At 41.0% G+C, this 13,819-nt stretch overlaps 1 protein-coding gene across 2 annotated transcripts in view; it reads left to right on the forward strand.

The window, feature by feature from the left end:
• The window catches only part of CCHR11.PART0H3orf20 (chromosome chr11.part0 C3orf20 homolog), a 2,050,812-nt gene that overhangs the window by 371,524 nt on the left and 1,665,469 nt on the right, over window positions 1-13,819 (forward strand). For both annotated transcript variants that reach the window (XM_044087635.1, XM_044087636.1), the window contains exon 3: window positions 1,044-1,153. In XM_044087635.1, the coding sequence (XP_043943570.1) occupies window positions 1,044-1,153 (110 nt within the window). The remainder of the gene's footprint in view (window positions 1-1,043; window positions 1,154-13,819) is intronic.

The raw sequence follows: 13,819 nt of genomic DNA on the forward strand, positions 1-13,819 counted from the left end.
TCAGAAAATACCAGAGCCAAAGAGTAATCCTTGGAAGCCTTTTGGGTTAATTTTTCCTTTCTTGTTAACTGTGCAATTTTGTATCAAAGACCTGGAAGATTGGCAGCATGAATTTTTTTCAGATATAGAAAGACCATTAATCAGAATGGTTTTCTTTGTTTTGAAAGTTGTTATATTAAAAAATATCTCCCTGAGTTCTTCACTAGCTCCAATCTTGTACGAAGCAGTCAGCTACCTTCTCTGAAGGTGTAGCACTAAGTTTTCATCCGACTCTTAAGGATTATTTGACTTTTCAAATTCAATTCATAGCTGTAAGATACTAGTACCACAGTCAGTACTAATGTTTTATGTGTAATGTTTCCATGAGATTTGCATCATTTTCTTGTTAATTTTGGAGGAGCTGTTTCTTCAATTAAGTTGATTAGTTTTGAACTGGAATGGTGCTTTCATCTGGACAAACAGGTATTTATTTTGCTTATATCATTCTCAGGGAGTTTCATACTGTTGTGTCTAACTAGTGACTTAGTGACTATGTGTTTGAAGTGTTTGGTGATTTAGCTAATAAGGGGACTTATTCATTAAGTAACAAAATTGTATGGGAAAAGTATAGATCTGAAGACTGGACAGCGTAACTGTTATCTTTTTAGTACAGCCACACTTCAGTACACACACACACACACACACACACACACACACACACACACACACACACACTATTATACTTCTGTAGGCGGAGTGAGCCTATAGAGAAGGTGGACTGTCTGGAAATTTGCCTGAAGTGTACCCCACCCTCTGGGTCTACCTATCTAGCTATGTTACTGTTCTGTTACCATGTCCACTTCATGCCCTGAATCTTTTATGTAATCACCTGTATATTCTGATTCGTAGCTTTGGAAATGTTGAGGTGTGTACTAGGTCATTAGTGAGTACCTCTTACTTTCAATACAAAATGTTAGAATAGACCTTGGAATATTAGGAGTAGTCATTTACTGTATTCTTTATAATGTGCTTTCCAGAAATTTCAAAACTGTGTTTGTTTTTAGCCAAAAGGTGCTACGCAGATAACAAAACGTACTCGAAAAGTAATTGAAGGACTGCCCCTTGAATTCAGATACTTGAGTGTCAACCCTCGAGTCACAGCTGCTGTTAGTAGGTAAATATTTTTTGTTGGTATTAAGGAACAGCAAGATTTTTTTTTTGTATAAACTGAACTGAAGCTATATGAAAAAATGCTCCTTTCAGTCAAGTGCCAAGACAAATGATATACTACTGTGTTTTATGGCAGCTTAATCAAAATGAATGGTAGAATAGAAAGTATTTGTCAGGTTCTGCAAATGACATTTAGATAACTAATGTTTGCTTCACTCTGCATTTGGTAAATCTGAACCATGTAACCAATGACCTCTTGTATCTTGTCCATATTTCTTCTGAAGTTTTTTTAACGTGCCAGTTCTTCAGTTGTTTTTCACACTGTTAATTACTTTGATCTCACACCCTCTATTTATCGCACTATCCTGGCCAGAAGTATTTTCTATGTAGGTAGTTAACTCTATCTCCTTCTGCTAACCTAGCAGAAGTAGTGTTGATGTAAGTCTAATATTCCTCCCAAATATCCTTGCTATAAGCTCATATACTGCCTCCTTAAATTTCTGCAACTTTGGGCAGGAATAAAACATATGGACCCTGCTATCTAGCTGCCCAGTGTCAGATCTCCAGCAACTCAGATTCGCAGTTGGAAAAATGTTTATAAACCTCTATAGCATGTAAAGGTACTTGGGGAAGCAATTCCATCCAAAAATCTTAAACATTCACATCCTTGTAGCCAGACTCTCTTCTCCATCTAAGTTTCCAGTGTTTCCTTTCAATCTTTTCTTATGTTATCCACCATGGACATTTTGATTATAAGTAAGGCTTTATACCACAAATAAACCTGCTTTTTTATTGGCATCTTCTTGTTCCTAGAGTCCCATGTTAATACTCAAAGGTCTGAGTGTTTTACTTTCTCCTACCTGTACCATATCTTTGCTTCTCTAATTAGACCTAAATAGCAAAGGTAATTCTTATCCTGTATGTCAAATTTTTCGTGTGTGTGTGTGTGTGTGTGTGTGTGTGTATAGAGAAGACCTCTCCCTCACACTCTTCTCTGTCTGTATATATACATATAGATAGGTATATAGATATATTATAAAGGAGGGCTATAAACTGGTCCATAAATGACATTGTTGCTACCACCCCAAATAAGTAATCCCATGTCACATTTTCAAACTTTTTTTTCAGCATCTAAGCATAGGATTAGTAAAGGTTTCCATTCCATGCATGCATCTTTGGATGTAAGTGTACTCCTCAGTGTGTTGTCAAAGGATCTTTGTCCTGCCACAAAAAACACATTGATCGTTTTGAATTAGAGAGGGCAATAGCCTGACCATCTTATTTGCCAAAATATTTATCAGTAGGTTATAATCATGGTTATGCCCTGAAACTGGATGATGTGTTTCTGGTACGTATGAGTTCTTACCCGCTTTTAATATTACCAGTATTAGTGCTTGCTTGCATGAGCTTAGAACCACAGAGCCTCTCAGAACTGTGTTCATCAGACTTAACTAATTATCTTTTAAATTACTGGCCATTAACTTCCAAGTCTGAATAGATATTCCATCTGGCCCTGGACGGAGATTCCTCTTCTCCATCTAATTCTTAAGGACTTCACTCAACTCTTCCCACATTATGTCCTTTATCATCTCCCTTGCTGGGCATTTCCTAATTTCAACAATACTTCTTGCTATCTAAATATGACCATATATCTTCTGTCTAATTAGCTGTCTAATGTGGAAGGATATAAAGGTCACTCTTGTGTCACCTGTCATATTCCTTTTCTTTTGTCTCAGCTAATAAACCAATTTTTCTACTTTTTGCTGTCTGTTTCGCCATCATTGATCTTAATGCTTTAGCACTGTTCACAAAATAGACATGCTTTACTGCTTATTTCTGAAAGATTCATTTTTTTATTAATTTTTGACTGACCCATAATTCTATAACCGTATTTTTCCCCCTTCTGTTTGTTCCCTTCACAGCTGCTGAATTTGCCTCAGTTCTCTGACTAATTGTTGGTCATTTTCTTTCTCCTACATCTTCTTACCTTCCCAGGTACATTATGATATGATCTTTGGTCTGCTTTTAATCACATTCAAGTCTGTGGGATAATGTCCCTGCAAGCTACCAGTGTGTTCAATAACATCTTCTTTGAATTTTAAGTTTCCAAAAAACACATTGGAAACTTCCAATCCCTGCTTAACTTAGGCCCCCTCACAAATTTGAGTTTAGCCAATATTAATGCAGAACTGATTGGCTGTACTTCTACTGCCATGACCAAATGCTGTTTTTTCCTTCCCTGTGATTATTTTATCTGTTCATGATCATTGCTTATATCTCACCCTGTAGAATGTATAAACCAGATCTTTTTGTTCCTTGTTGCCTACTTCCTAAATGTTCTCTAGACCTGCATGAATAAGATACTGTTTTAAAATGTTGCCTTCTGGTCTCAGCTTTCTTTGCCTATGACTCCTTAAAGCCACAATATCCATCAAGATTATATTCCAGTGTCCCATTATAATTATAGTGTCTTCTGAAATGCTAATATTGACTTTATCCACCTGATATTTGCTGTTTTTGTTCCTGGGGGCATATATACAGTTAACAAACATCATCTTCTCATTTACCAAAAATCCATTCATGGCATCAAAATTGGCCTTATCTTCACATTGTGAGCTTTCTATCTAAAATTGCAAAAAACTGCAACATCAACATAATCACCTCCTCCCTTTCTCCTTTGGGTATGATAACACCTCTGATTTATGAAACTCAACTCTCTGCAACTCCTAATGCTCTTTTCTATCAAGGTGGGTCACTTACAGTGCAGTGACTGCTAGCTTACATTTTAAGTACTCCAAATATTATGCCCCTTTTGACTATGTTCTTTATACCATTTACATTCCAGGCATAGCTGTAGCAAGGCTTTTTAAATTTGTACTCATAGCTCCTAGATTGCTGCCCCCCCCCATCATCATCATGTTGTCCTTCTTCCCCCTTACATATTGTTGTCCAAGAGATACCCCCATCACAATATTGCTGCCCTAAGCCCTCAGCAAATGCATGCCAGGAAACTAATCATTTGTATGAAATTCTAAAACAAAAGTAGACATTTTAGTCCAAATGTGCATTCAACCCCTGTGGAAAATAACTTAAAATCCCTCCCAGTTTACATTACCATAGACTTTACCCCAGATGAGCTACTCAAGAGTTCCTTTTGAGGACGTGTCCCACTGCCCTCACATATAGACTGTTGGAAAGTATCTGTATTTGTCAGAAACACCATCACTTCACATCAAAGTTATCAACACTAACTTGGAAATCATCACCATTAAAATCTAACCATTACTCTATTGCTAGCCGCATATCTCTGCCAGTGTCCCCCAGTGATCATGGAAATTTACTTTAACACCATTGAGAAGAAATATCAAACCAAGTACCTTTGTGCTAGGGGAATCTATCGTCTTGAGGACGGTGCAGTGTTGCAGCAGTAGCATTGTCACCTCACAGCAAGAGGTTCTCCGGTTTGATTCTTGGCTGGAGTGCCTTCTGTGTGGAGTCTGCATGTCCTCCCTGTATTCGTGTGGGTTTTCTCCGGGTACTTCGGTTTCCTCCCACGTTACAAAGATGTGTCTGGAGCGTTTCTCCCCAGGCCTCTGCTGAAAATCGGCTTTGTTCCATGTCAGACTTTCCCGGTAAACAAATGTTAAATAAATCTAAGCATTGATTGGCATACTTAACACTTCTAAAAATGAAAATGCTTAGCATTTTCCTAGATGTTTTAAGACCAATGCTCTGGCGTAAATTGTATAAGCTATCCACTAAAAGTTCTAATATCCTCAATATGGCCTTTAACAAACTACCAGCTCACACATGTACCCCACTTCACATTTCTTCATCCCTAGCTAAGTATGAGCATATAATCAATTACTTTTGTGTCAGTTGTAATAGCATCACATCACCACCAAATGAAACTGCCAAACCTACTTCAGTTTGCAGAATACCTAGGCAAAACACATAAATTCCCCACAGAGGGGCACAAATGAGAGGGATGCCACATTTACCTCCAGTTTTTAGCAGTTTCAAAACAGCTACGCAGAAAAGTCAGCACTCAACGTTCGTAAATGTGGTTGTGATTTCAGGAAGAAACCTATTTAGTGAAATTCCCTCATTAATATTAATAAACTGTATGACAAAAAAAAATCTCCCCTTCTCTACCTCAAGACTACAATGAAACATGTCATTAAGGAACTTAAGAGCACTACTAGAAAATGTAAAGCAGGGTACGATCTTACTGCTGCTACAGATGCCAACTAAAATTGCAAATCAATGGGGGGGATTCGATAAAGCCTTACACGGTCATTTTTGACTGTGTGTGCATCGCAGTGTGATGCACAAAAAGATGTGCTGAGTTTTAGATTCAGTAAACTCCACATAGTGGCATGCACTCATGGGAAAACACAGAAACTTCTGAGTCATGCAGATTACAGCATAGATAGCTGAATTGTATTCTAATGAAGCAAGTCAGCATGGTGGGGTGATTCAACAAGCTATAAAGCAACCGTGTAGACTCCATGCCTGTGTTGACCATGTATTCGAAAGTTTTCCGAATACAGCCACTGAAAGGAGTCTACATGGAAACAAGAGCAAGTAAATGTCCATAGATTTGTACAGAACAGACAGTAACATGTAACCTCACACACATTATGACATTATCAGATATGTATGCTAGAAAATTATATTAAAAGTAGCAACAATTCCCTTTTAAGTGCCATGACATAAATGCAGCTTTGCACCCCCACCCCCAAATGAACAATGTACTTGTAAATAATTTAGACAGCTAAACGTGTAAACTCATGAAACATAGTATTGAAAATATGCATTCCTCTGTGCAGATATATACCTCAGTAACACCCTCCCTTGACTGTACAACACTGGGCTTCCCTTCAGTTTCCCTGTCTACGTGGTTAAAACCATGTAGATTCAGAGCTGTCAGCATGGTGAAGATGCAGATGAGGTCAAACCTCATTAGAATTGCTGAATCTCAAAAACTTGTACTCTTATAGGAATGTTCACTTTATGTGGACACTTCCAAAGTGTGTTGAATGCATGGCAAAGTGAATGATGACATCATGGGTTTGTGTCAGGTTACACTTAGAGCTATACATGTAGGTCTGTGAAGTGTAAGAGTGCATGTAAGCAGTGCACATTTCACAAGTTCTGTTTCATTTTCTTTATTGTTTGTTAAAATGTATGGTCTCTGTCCGCTTTAAGTTCAGATTTATTTTTTAATTTTCATCCTTGTTTGTGTGATGCAGTGCTTAGCCCAGCCACGAGAAACGGAGGAATGAATGGCAGGTTTCTTGATGCATATCGCATAACTATTCCTGTGGCAGTGTGTGTATGTGTAGGGCTAGAGTATGGAAGGTCCTGGGTTCTAGTACAAGGTCTGCAACCTTCCCTCTACTTTTGAACTGCATGTTTGCCCAATATCACAGACACGGACAAAAGTAATAACAAGATCACCTGTGTTCATCTTAATTCAGCGTCGGTGCACACACCGGCGTGTAGAAGAACATTGCACACTAATGAGCACCAACAGAGTTGATATATTCAGTAAAGTAGCAGATGTTTCTCATAGGTGCTAATTACAGCATAAGCAGGTGATTTTCAGGATGGTGGAGGTATTCAGCAAGCTATAAAGCATCCATGTAGCCAACATTCTGTTTTTTCCTGCGTACTTCAATACCAGGGAGTAGAGAAAAGGAAATTCCAGGCCTGCAATAAAATTGTCTCAACTGCTGCATTTGCAAGGTAAGTCCTGAATCTAGAATGTATTATTTAATAATATTATGGCATATCCTTGTGTATGTTATCTTGGTGCAGTAATGAAGTAAATACTGGTGCATTTGTACAGAAAGTGCCTTAACATGTGACAGCAAACACTTATTTTACTTATATGTCCATTTATAAGGTTTTCTTTCTTATTGCTCTCATTTTTTATTGCACTTTTTGCATGATGTGCCACATAGTGCAAAGAGTGGAAGCAGGTAATGGCTGTGTTTATCTGGTTTGCGGGAAGTGCAGCGGACCACCTATGAAGCAGACAGCCAAAAATAGTAACCAGATGCATTCAATTAATGCCTTTGGCCATCGTGAAAACCCAGCCTGGAGTGTAGATAGTACTGAGATCTACTACAAAGTGTGCAACTTTTATTTTACTGCTGTGACATTTTAGTTTACAGCAATGAAGTGCAACATAGACAGCTGTTTCCTCAACATTCTTGTGGCAACAGATGCAAGTGTAGGACTGACATACACATGGTTATGGGTTCGGATACACTATATCCCATATAGTATTAATTTTACTGATAGAGTAGTCTATGTATTATTACATTTATGATGAAATATATGACTGCAGGTTATTCTGTGTAGTATAGTCCTGTAAGTTTATTCCTGCTATCTTGACCGGTATGGTTAAATTTTTGTGAAAAACGCACACAACTGTCTAAAAATGAAATTGCTTGCCACTGTTGCATTCTGCTTGGCAGACATTAGCAGTGTGGCTTGCATTTGTGCATCACTTACCTACATGCAAACAGGTGCAACTTGCATGTGTGTGCACTTTGTTAACCATCGTGCAAATCCGCTGCTCACTGCGCTATGGAACTGTATATATGATGCTTTCTTATTGGTGTTTATTATCAATTTCCTTTGTATGACATAAAACTACATGTGGAAACATTACAAATTCAGGGCACATTCAAGTATATATTATATATTCACAATACAGACATGTGTTATCCCCCCCCCCCCAAGCAGTGCAACCCTGAGGGTTCAGTATTTTTTACACACATATACGTCAACCACTCTACAAAGTGTAATATATGTGCTCCCTCATGGACAGGGCTAGTTAGTGGTGCTGACAACCTTGCTCTGCTAAACTCAAATATCCAACTGTGCTCAATAAGGGTACTTGTGTTTTTACACAGCTAGGCTTCTACTCACCTAGTACACACTTCAGTTAGGCTACTGGCCTCATATGAACCTACAAATCTAAGTGCCTATGCAGGCTTCACATCCTGTTGTCCCCCATATGACCTGCTGATGTCATCTACTATAAGTTCACCTGCAGCCATCTAAAAGTCAGACTTGTGCTGTGGTGCTTTTATAAAGTACTGTGTTCTGTAGTCTGTGTACTTTGATAAGGGTTCTGTTCTCACTGCAGTCAACTGTGTGTGTGTGTGTGCGTGTGCGTGTGCGTGTGTGTGTGTCCAGCCAGAAGAGCAAGTGTGTATCCTACAGTTACTGCCCCAATCCCAAAAATTGACAGTATTTTGATATTTGCACCTGCCTACACATCCATTTCAGGCAGGCCTTCCACCTTCTTCTCTCCAACATGCACTGCTGATGTCATCCGCTATAAGTTGACCTGCACCAATGTAAAAGTAAGACTAATGCCGTGATGCTTGCATAGAATACTGTGTTCTAGAGTCTGCTTACTTGGGTAGGGATTCTATTCTCACTGCAGTCAACTGAGTGTGTATGTATCTCTACTCAGCAGAGTAGACATGCTCTTCTACAGTTACTTCTCCAATGGCATGGCTTGCCAGTATTTTGATACCTGCACCTGCCCACAAATCCATTTTACACATCCCTCCCAACCTTCTGTCTTCCACATGGCCTGCTGATGTCATCCACTATAAGTGGATCTGCAGCAATGAAAGTTAGACATGTGCCATGGTGCTTGCATAAAGTACTGTGTTCTATAGTCTGTGTACTTCGCTATGGGTTCTGTTCTTACAGCAATCAACTGTGTGTGTGTGTCTACTCAGCAGAATAGACATGCTATCCTACACTAACTTCTCCACTGGCATGGCTTGCCAGTATTTTGATACCTGCACCTGCCTACACATCCATTTCAGGCAGGCCTTCCACCTTCTTTTCTCCAACATGAACTGCTGATGTCATCCACCATAAGTTGACCTGCAACAGTGTAAGAGTCAGACTTGTGCCTTGGCGCTTATGTAGATTACTGTGTTCTAGAGTCTGCTTATTTGGGTAGGGATTCTATTCTCACTGCAGTCAACTGAGTGTGTATGTATCTCTACTCAGCAAAGTAGACATGCTCTTCTACAGTTACTTCTCCAATGGCATGGCTTGCCAGTATTTTGATACCTGCACCTGCCCACAAATCCATTTTACACATCCCTCCCAACCTTGTGTCTTCCACATGGCCTGCTGATGTCATCCACTATAAGTGGATCTGCAGCAATGAACGTTAGACATGTGCCATGGTACTTGCATAAAGTACTGTGTTCTATAGTCTGTGTACTTCACTATGGGTTCGGTTCTCACTGCAATCAACGGGGTGTGTGTGTGTGTGTGTGTGTGTGTGTGTGTGTGTGTGTGTGTGTGTGTGTGTGTGTGTGTGTGTGTGTGTGTCTACTCAGCAGAATAGACATGCTATCCTACACTAACTTCTCCACTGGCATGGCTTGCCAGTATTTTGATACCTGCACCTGCCTACACATCCATTTCAGGCAGGCCTTCCACCTTCTTTTCTCCAACATGAACTGCTGATGTCATCCACCATAAATTGACCTGCAACAGTGTAAGAGTCAGACTTGTGCCTTGGCGCTTATGTAGATTACTGTGCTCTAGAGTCTATGTACTTAGGTAGGGGTTCTGTTCTCACTGCAGTCAACTGTGTGTATGTGTGTGTGTGTGTGTGTGTGTGTGTGTGTGTGTGTATGTGTATCTCTACTCAGCAGAATAGACGTGCTATCCTAGAGTTACTTCTCCAGTGGCATGGCTTGCTAGTCTTTTGATAATTGCACAAGTCTACACATCTATTTCATGCAACCCTCCCAACCTCTTGCCTCCCACATGGCCTGCTGATGTCATCCACTATAAGTTGACCTGCAGACATGTAAAAGTCAGTCTTGTGCCATGGCACCTGCATAAAATACTGTGTTCTGTAGTTTGTGCACTTAGGTAGAGGTTCTGTTCACACTGCAGTGTGTGTGTGTGTGTGTGTGTGTGTGTGTGTGTGTGTGTGTGTGTTTGTGCACGAGCTGTTACTTGACATTACAGAGAGCCTTTTACACCAGCTTGTGGGACACTGTTATCACCATATGCTCAACAGACAATGCTGATGTTATCAGCTATATCACATTATTGTATTTGCAACCATCCCACCACAGCAGGATCATACACTGGCCTGGAGCCCAGGCAGACGTCATCTTAGGTTCATAGAAGGTTAATAGGCTATTTGTCCAAGGGTTTTTATAAGCCTAGCCATGTTATACCATTGTTCCCTTATTGACCAAGTTGTATGGTTTATATTTGCAGAGAAAGTCCATGATCAGCACCAACTGCTCTTATCCAAGAGGGACATAGGTGACACACCTGGGGTAATTTGTGATCTCCCATCCAGGTGTCTAACTTACGCTTAAATTGGGTTATTGAGGAGCTCTGTTTTACATGAATTGGGGGTTTGTTCCAGAGGAGTGGCAATCTCCGGGAGACATATCTGTCTCTCCAGCATGTCCGGTTAATGTCACTGGCTAGGTTAAAATCACTAGAGTGAGTGAATCTTGCCCCATGTGACTTGTGGATGTTCAGCATTTCCATTAGGGCAAGGTCCAAGACTGCTCTCTAGGCCAGGTACAAGTCACCTCTCAGCAGCCTGTAAGATACAGAGTACAGGGATGGGGGCCTTCAATCTGTCTATGGAAGTTATGTGTTGCAGGCCCTGACTTTTCTTGCTGAGAAACCTCTGAGGTCTCTCCAGCTACTGCAGGTGTCTGGTGAGGTACATACAGAAGGGAGCATTGTACTCTATTAGTGGTCTGATGAAGGATAGGTACAGGAGAGTTACAACACCCTTAGCTCTCAGTGTGATGCCATTACTTATGCGATGGGCAACACAGAAGGCCTTCCTTACCACTGTGGACACATGGTGATCAAAATTATGGTTGCTATCAACCTGTGTTCCCAAATCGCTCACCACAGGGTTTTAGTTAAGGGAGTACTATTTATATTTGTAATTTGCAGGGACTTTCCCTTTGCCAAAAGGGATGATAATGCATTATTTTGCATTTATTTTGAGTCTGTGTCTTTGGCACCAATCATTTGTCTGTGTAAGCCATAGACATGCTACAGACTAAACCAAGTTTGTAGTATGTCAACATCGTTGGGGGACTCAGTGATTGTACCTGGTTTGCAGTCATCGGTGAACATGTCAAGCCACAGGCCATCTGTTTTCCCCTGGACTTCTGAAAAATACATTCCAAATAGTAGGGGGCCCAGCACAGATCCTTGTGGTACACCAGTGGTAACTGGTCTGCTGGTAGAGGTGGACTCCTCAACTTTGACTGTATGTGTTCTGTTGGTGAACCATTTGGCTACCCATCCAATGACATAGTGTGAGTTTCTCAATGATGCCTGAGTGAGGGGTTATGTCAAAAGCCTTTGCTAAGTCAAGACAGGCTGTATGTACTGTTTTGCCTTCATCCAGGGCTTTGGTGACATTCTCGAAGAAATCCACCAGGTTTAATAAGTATGATCTACTCTTAACAAAACCAAATTGTGTTAGGTCAAGAGTTTGAAGGTCACCTATGTCTTTGTTGATAAGGTCCTTGATGATTCTCTCCAGGGCCTTGCGGATAAGGCTGGTTAGGCTTATGGGTCTATAGTTCCCAGTGTCAGTTGAAGGACTCCTTTTGTGCAAGGGAATTACTGATGTTCATCGTGTTTCACTGTTGCAGTCCTAACCAATGGGTTATCCGGCTCCCGGTAGCCCACGATCAGCCAGAATACCAAAGGTAAGTAAATATGACATCAGCTGTCATCGGTTGTAAAGGACGTCAGGACGTCTGATACAAAATGAGGTGTCACTTCCTCAGTCTTCCTTGCTGTGGAGCCTGAAGCAGAAGCATTTTTGCACGAGTGCCGGTCGGCAGTTTACCTTTTTGGTTTCCGACTACAAAGTTGAAGTCAACTACAGCTAAGTACCCCATTGGGGATCGTCTTTTCTTGCCTTAACGAATGTCAGAAAAAGTCAATAATTGTTTACCTGTGGAAAGCAGATTCCCCATAGAGATTTTCATTTCTGTTGTATTGTTTGTTTAGGCCTTGACCACAACGTTCCTAACTGTGACCTCTGTGTTTCCTTTAATCCACGTACTATTTATAGTCGGACTAAGCTTTTAGCTAAACGTTTTGGAGTGTGGCCTAAGTTTGCAAGGATGGCGTCCGCTGGTCTTCAGGCTTCGGATATCCCTAAGAAGCGTAAGGACAAGGACCGCGACAGGCTTCAGAAGGTCAAGTCTTCAGATGATGTTAAGTTGGTCGTCAGTCCTGCGGTAGCCAGTGAGGCGCCTTTGCAGCCCCTGCAGTCCACGGATTTTCTACCACAGACCTCAGTTGAGACCATTTCAGAGTCCCTCCAGCTTCCATTTTGTCTTCTGACCTTCTGCCTGTTGCCTCTTCAGCTGGATCCAGAGCTGCTAAGCTGGCTCCGGTGTCCGAGGCCTCTATTCTTCGTTCGGACAGCAAGCTCATACCGACAACTTCTGACACTACTTCGGCAGTTGCCAGGCCTCCCGAATCCTTCAGACTTGCAGGTACATCTTCCAGTCGTAACCCTGTGAAGAAACAAGCTCCAGTTTCCTCTCGTTCCCCTCATTCTCAAATGCTTAAAATGGATGATGATCTTTTGACTCTTATTAGGAGTTCACAGCCTTCTCCTTCAAAAAGGGAGTAGGGATGTCTCTCCTGAGGCTTTGTCTTATTCAGGTTCTGATACTTCTAGCATTTCTGCTGATGAAGAGGAAGTTTCTCAGGTTTTTTCTCCTTTTGAGGATTCAGATGGAGAGGAATCCATTCCTTCTGCTTCTCCTCCAGAGGATTTCTCTTTTGGTGATTCTTTGAATACTCTCAGGGAGAATTTTAAATGGGAAAGACAGGATTATCCCCAATCTAAGAAAAGGATCAGGGAGTTTTTGGATTTGCCTCAACATAAGCCTCTGGCTATTCCTCCAGTGTTGGAAGTGGTTGATGATGTTTTTCTGGAAAATTCCTTGACTCCAAATTCAGTTCTTCCTGCTCCCCGGAAACTTGACAGGTACTATAGAGTCCCTGATTCTCATTTGTTTCTTTTTAGGAATCCGCTAGCTGACCGAGAGGTTATTTCTCAAGGGCCTAAAGGAGTTAAGGCCACTGTTACCAAGAATCTTGTTCCTTCCGACGGGGAATCTAGAAACCAAGATAGGTGGGGTAAAAAAGTTTATACCTCTGCCACCCTTGCTATTAGGTCTACTAATTGCCTTTTTCATATGCTTAAGTATCAGCAGCACATCTTGGAGGCTATTAAGTTAAAGATTGCAAGTGTGCCTCTTTTGGCAGAGAGTAAGGATATGCAGGATTTGCTGAATTCTGCCAGTTTTGTCAATAAACATTCTTTACATTGTGGTTTTTGACATTCTAGAAGCCTCCTGCAGGGCTACAGCTACTGGATCTGTTCTCAGAAGGCATGCTTGGCTCAGGGAGCAGCCCGTTCTAGAGCCTATCAAGTCTAAGCTTTTAGATGTACCTTTACATAAGGACAGTCTTTTTGGCAGCAAAGCAGGGGAAGTGCTCAAAAAAGATGGAGGATAAGGCCAAATCTATGCAAACAGTTAAAAGACTTTCTGCGAGTTCAACCTCCTCGTTGCAGCAGGAATTGCCC

Source organism: Protopterus annectens, chromosome 11.part0 (genome assembly GCF_019279795.1).
Source record: "Protopterus annectens isolate FY-2018-M chromosome 11.part0, PAN1.0, whole genome shotgun sequence".
In the NCBI taxonomy this organism is placed as follows: domain Eukaryota; kingdom Metazoa; phylum Chordata; order Ceratodontiformes; family Protopteridae; genus Protopterus; species Protopterus annectens.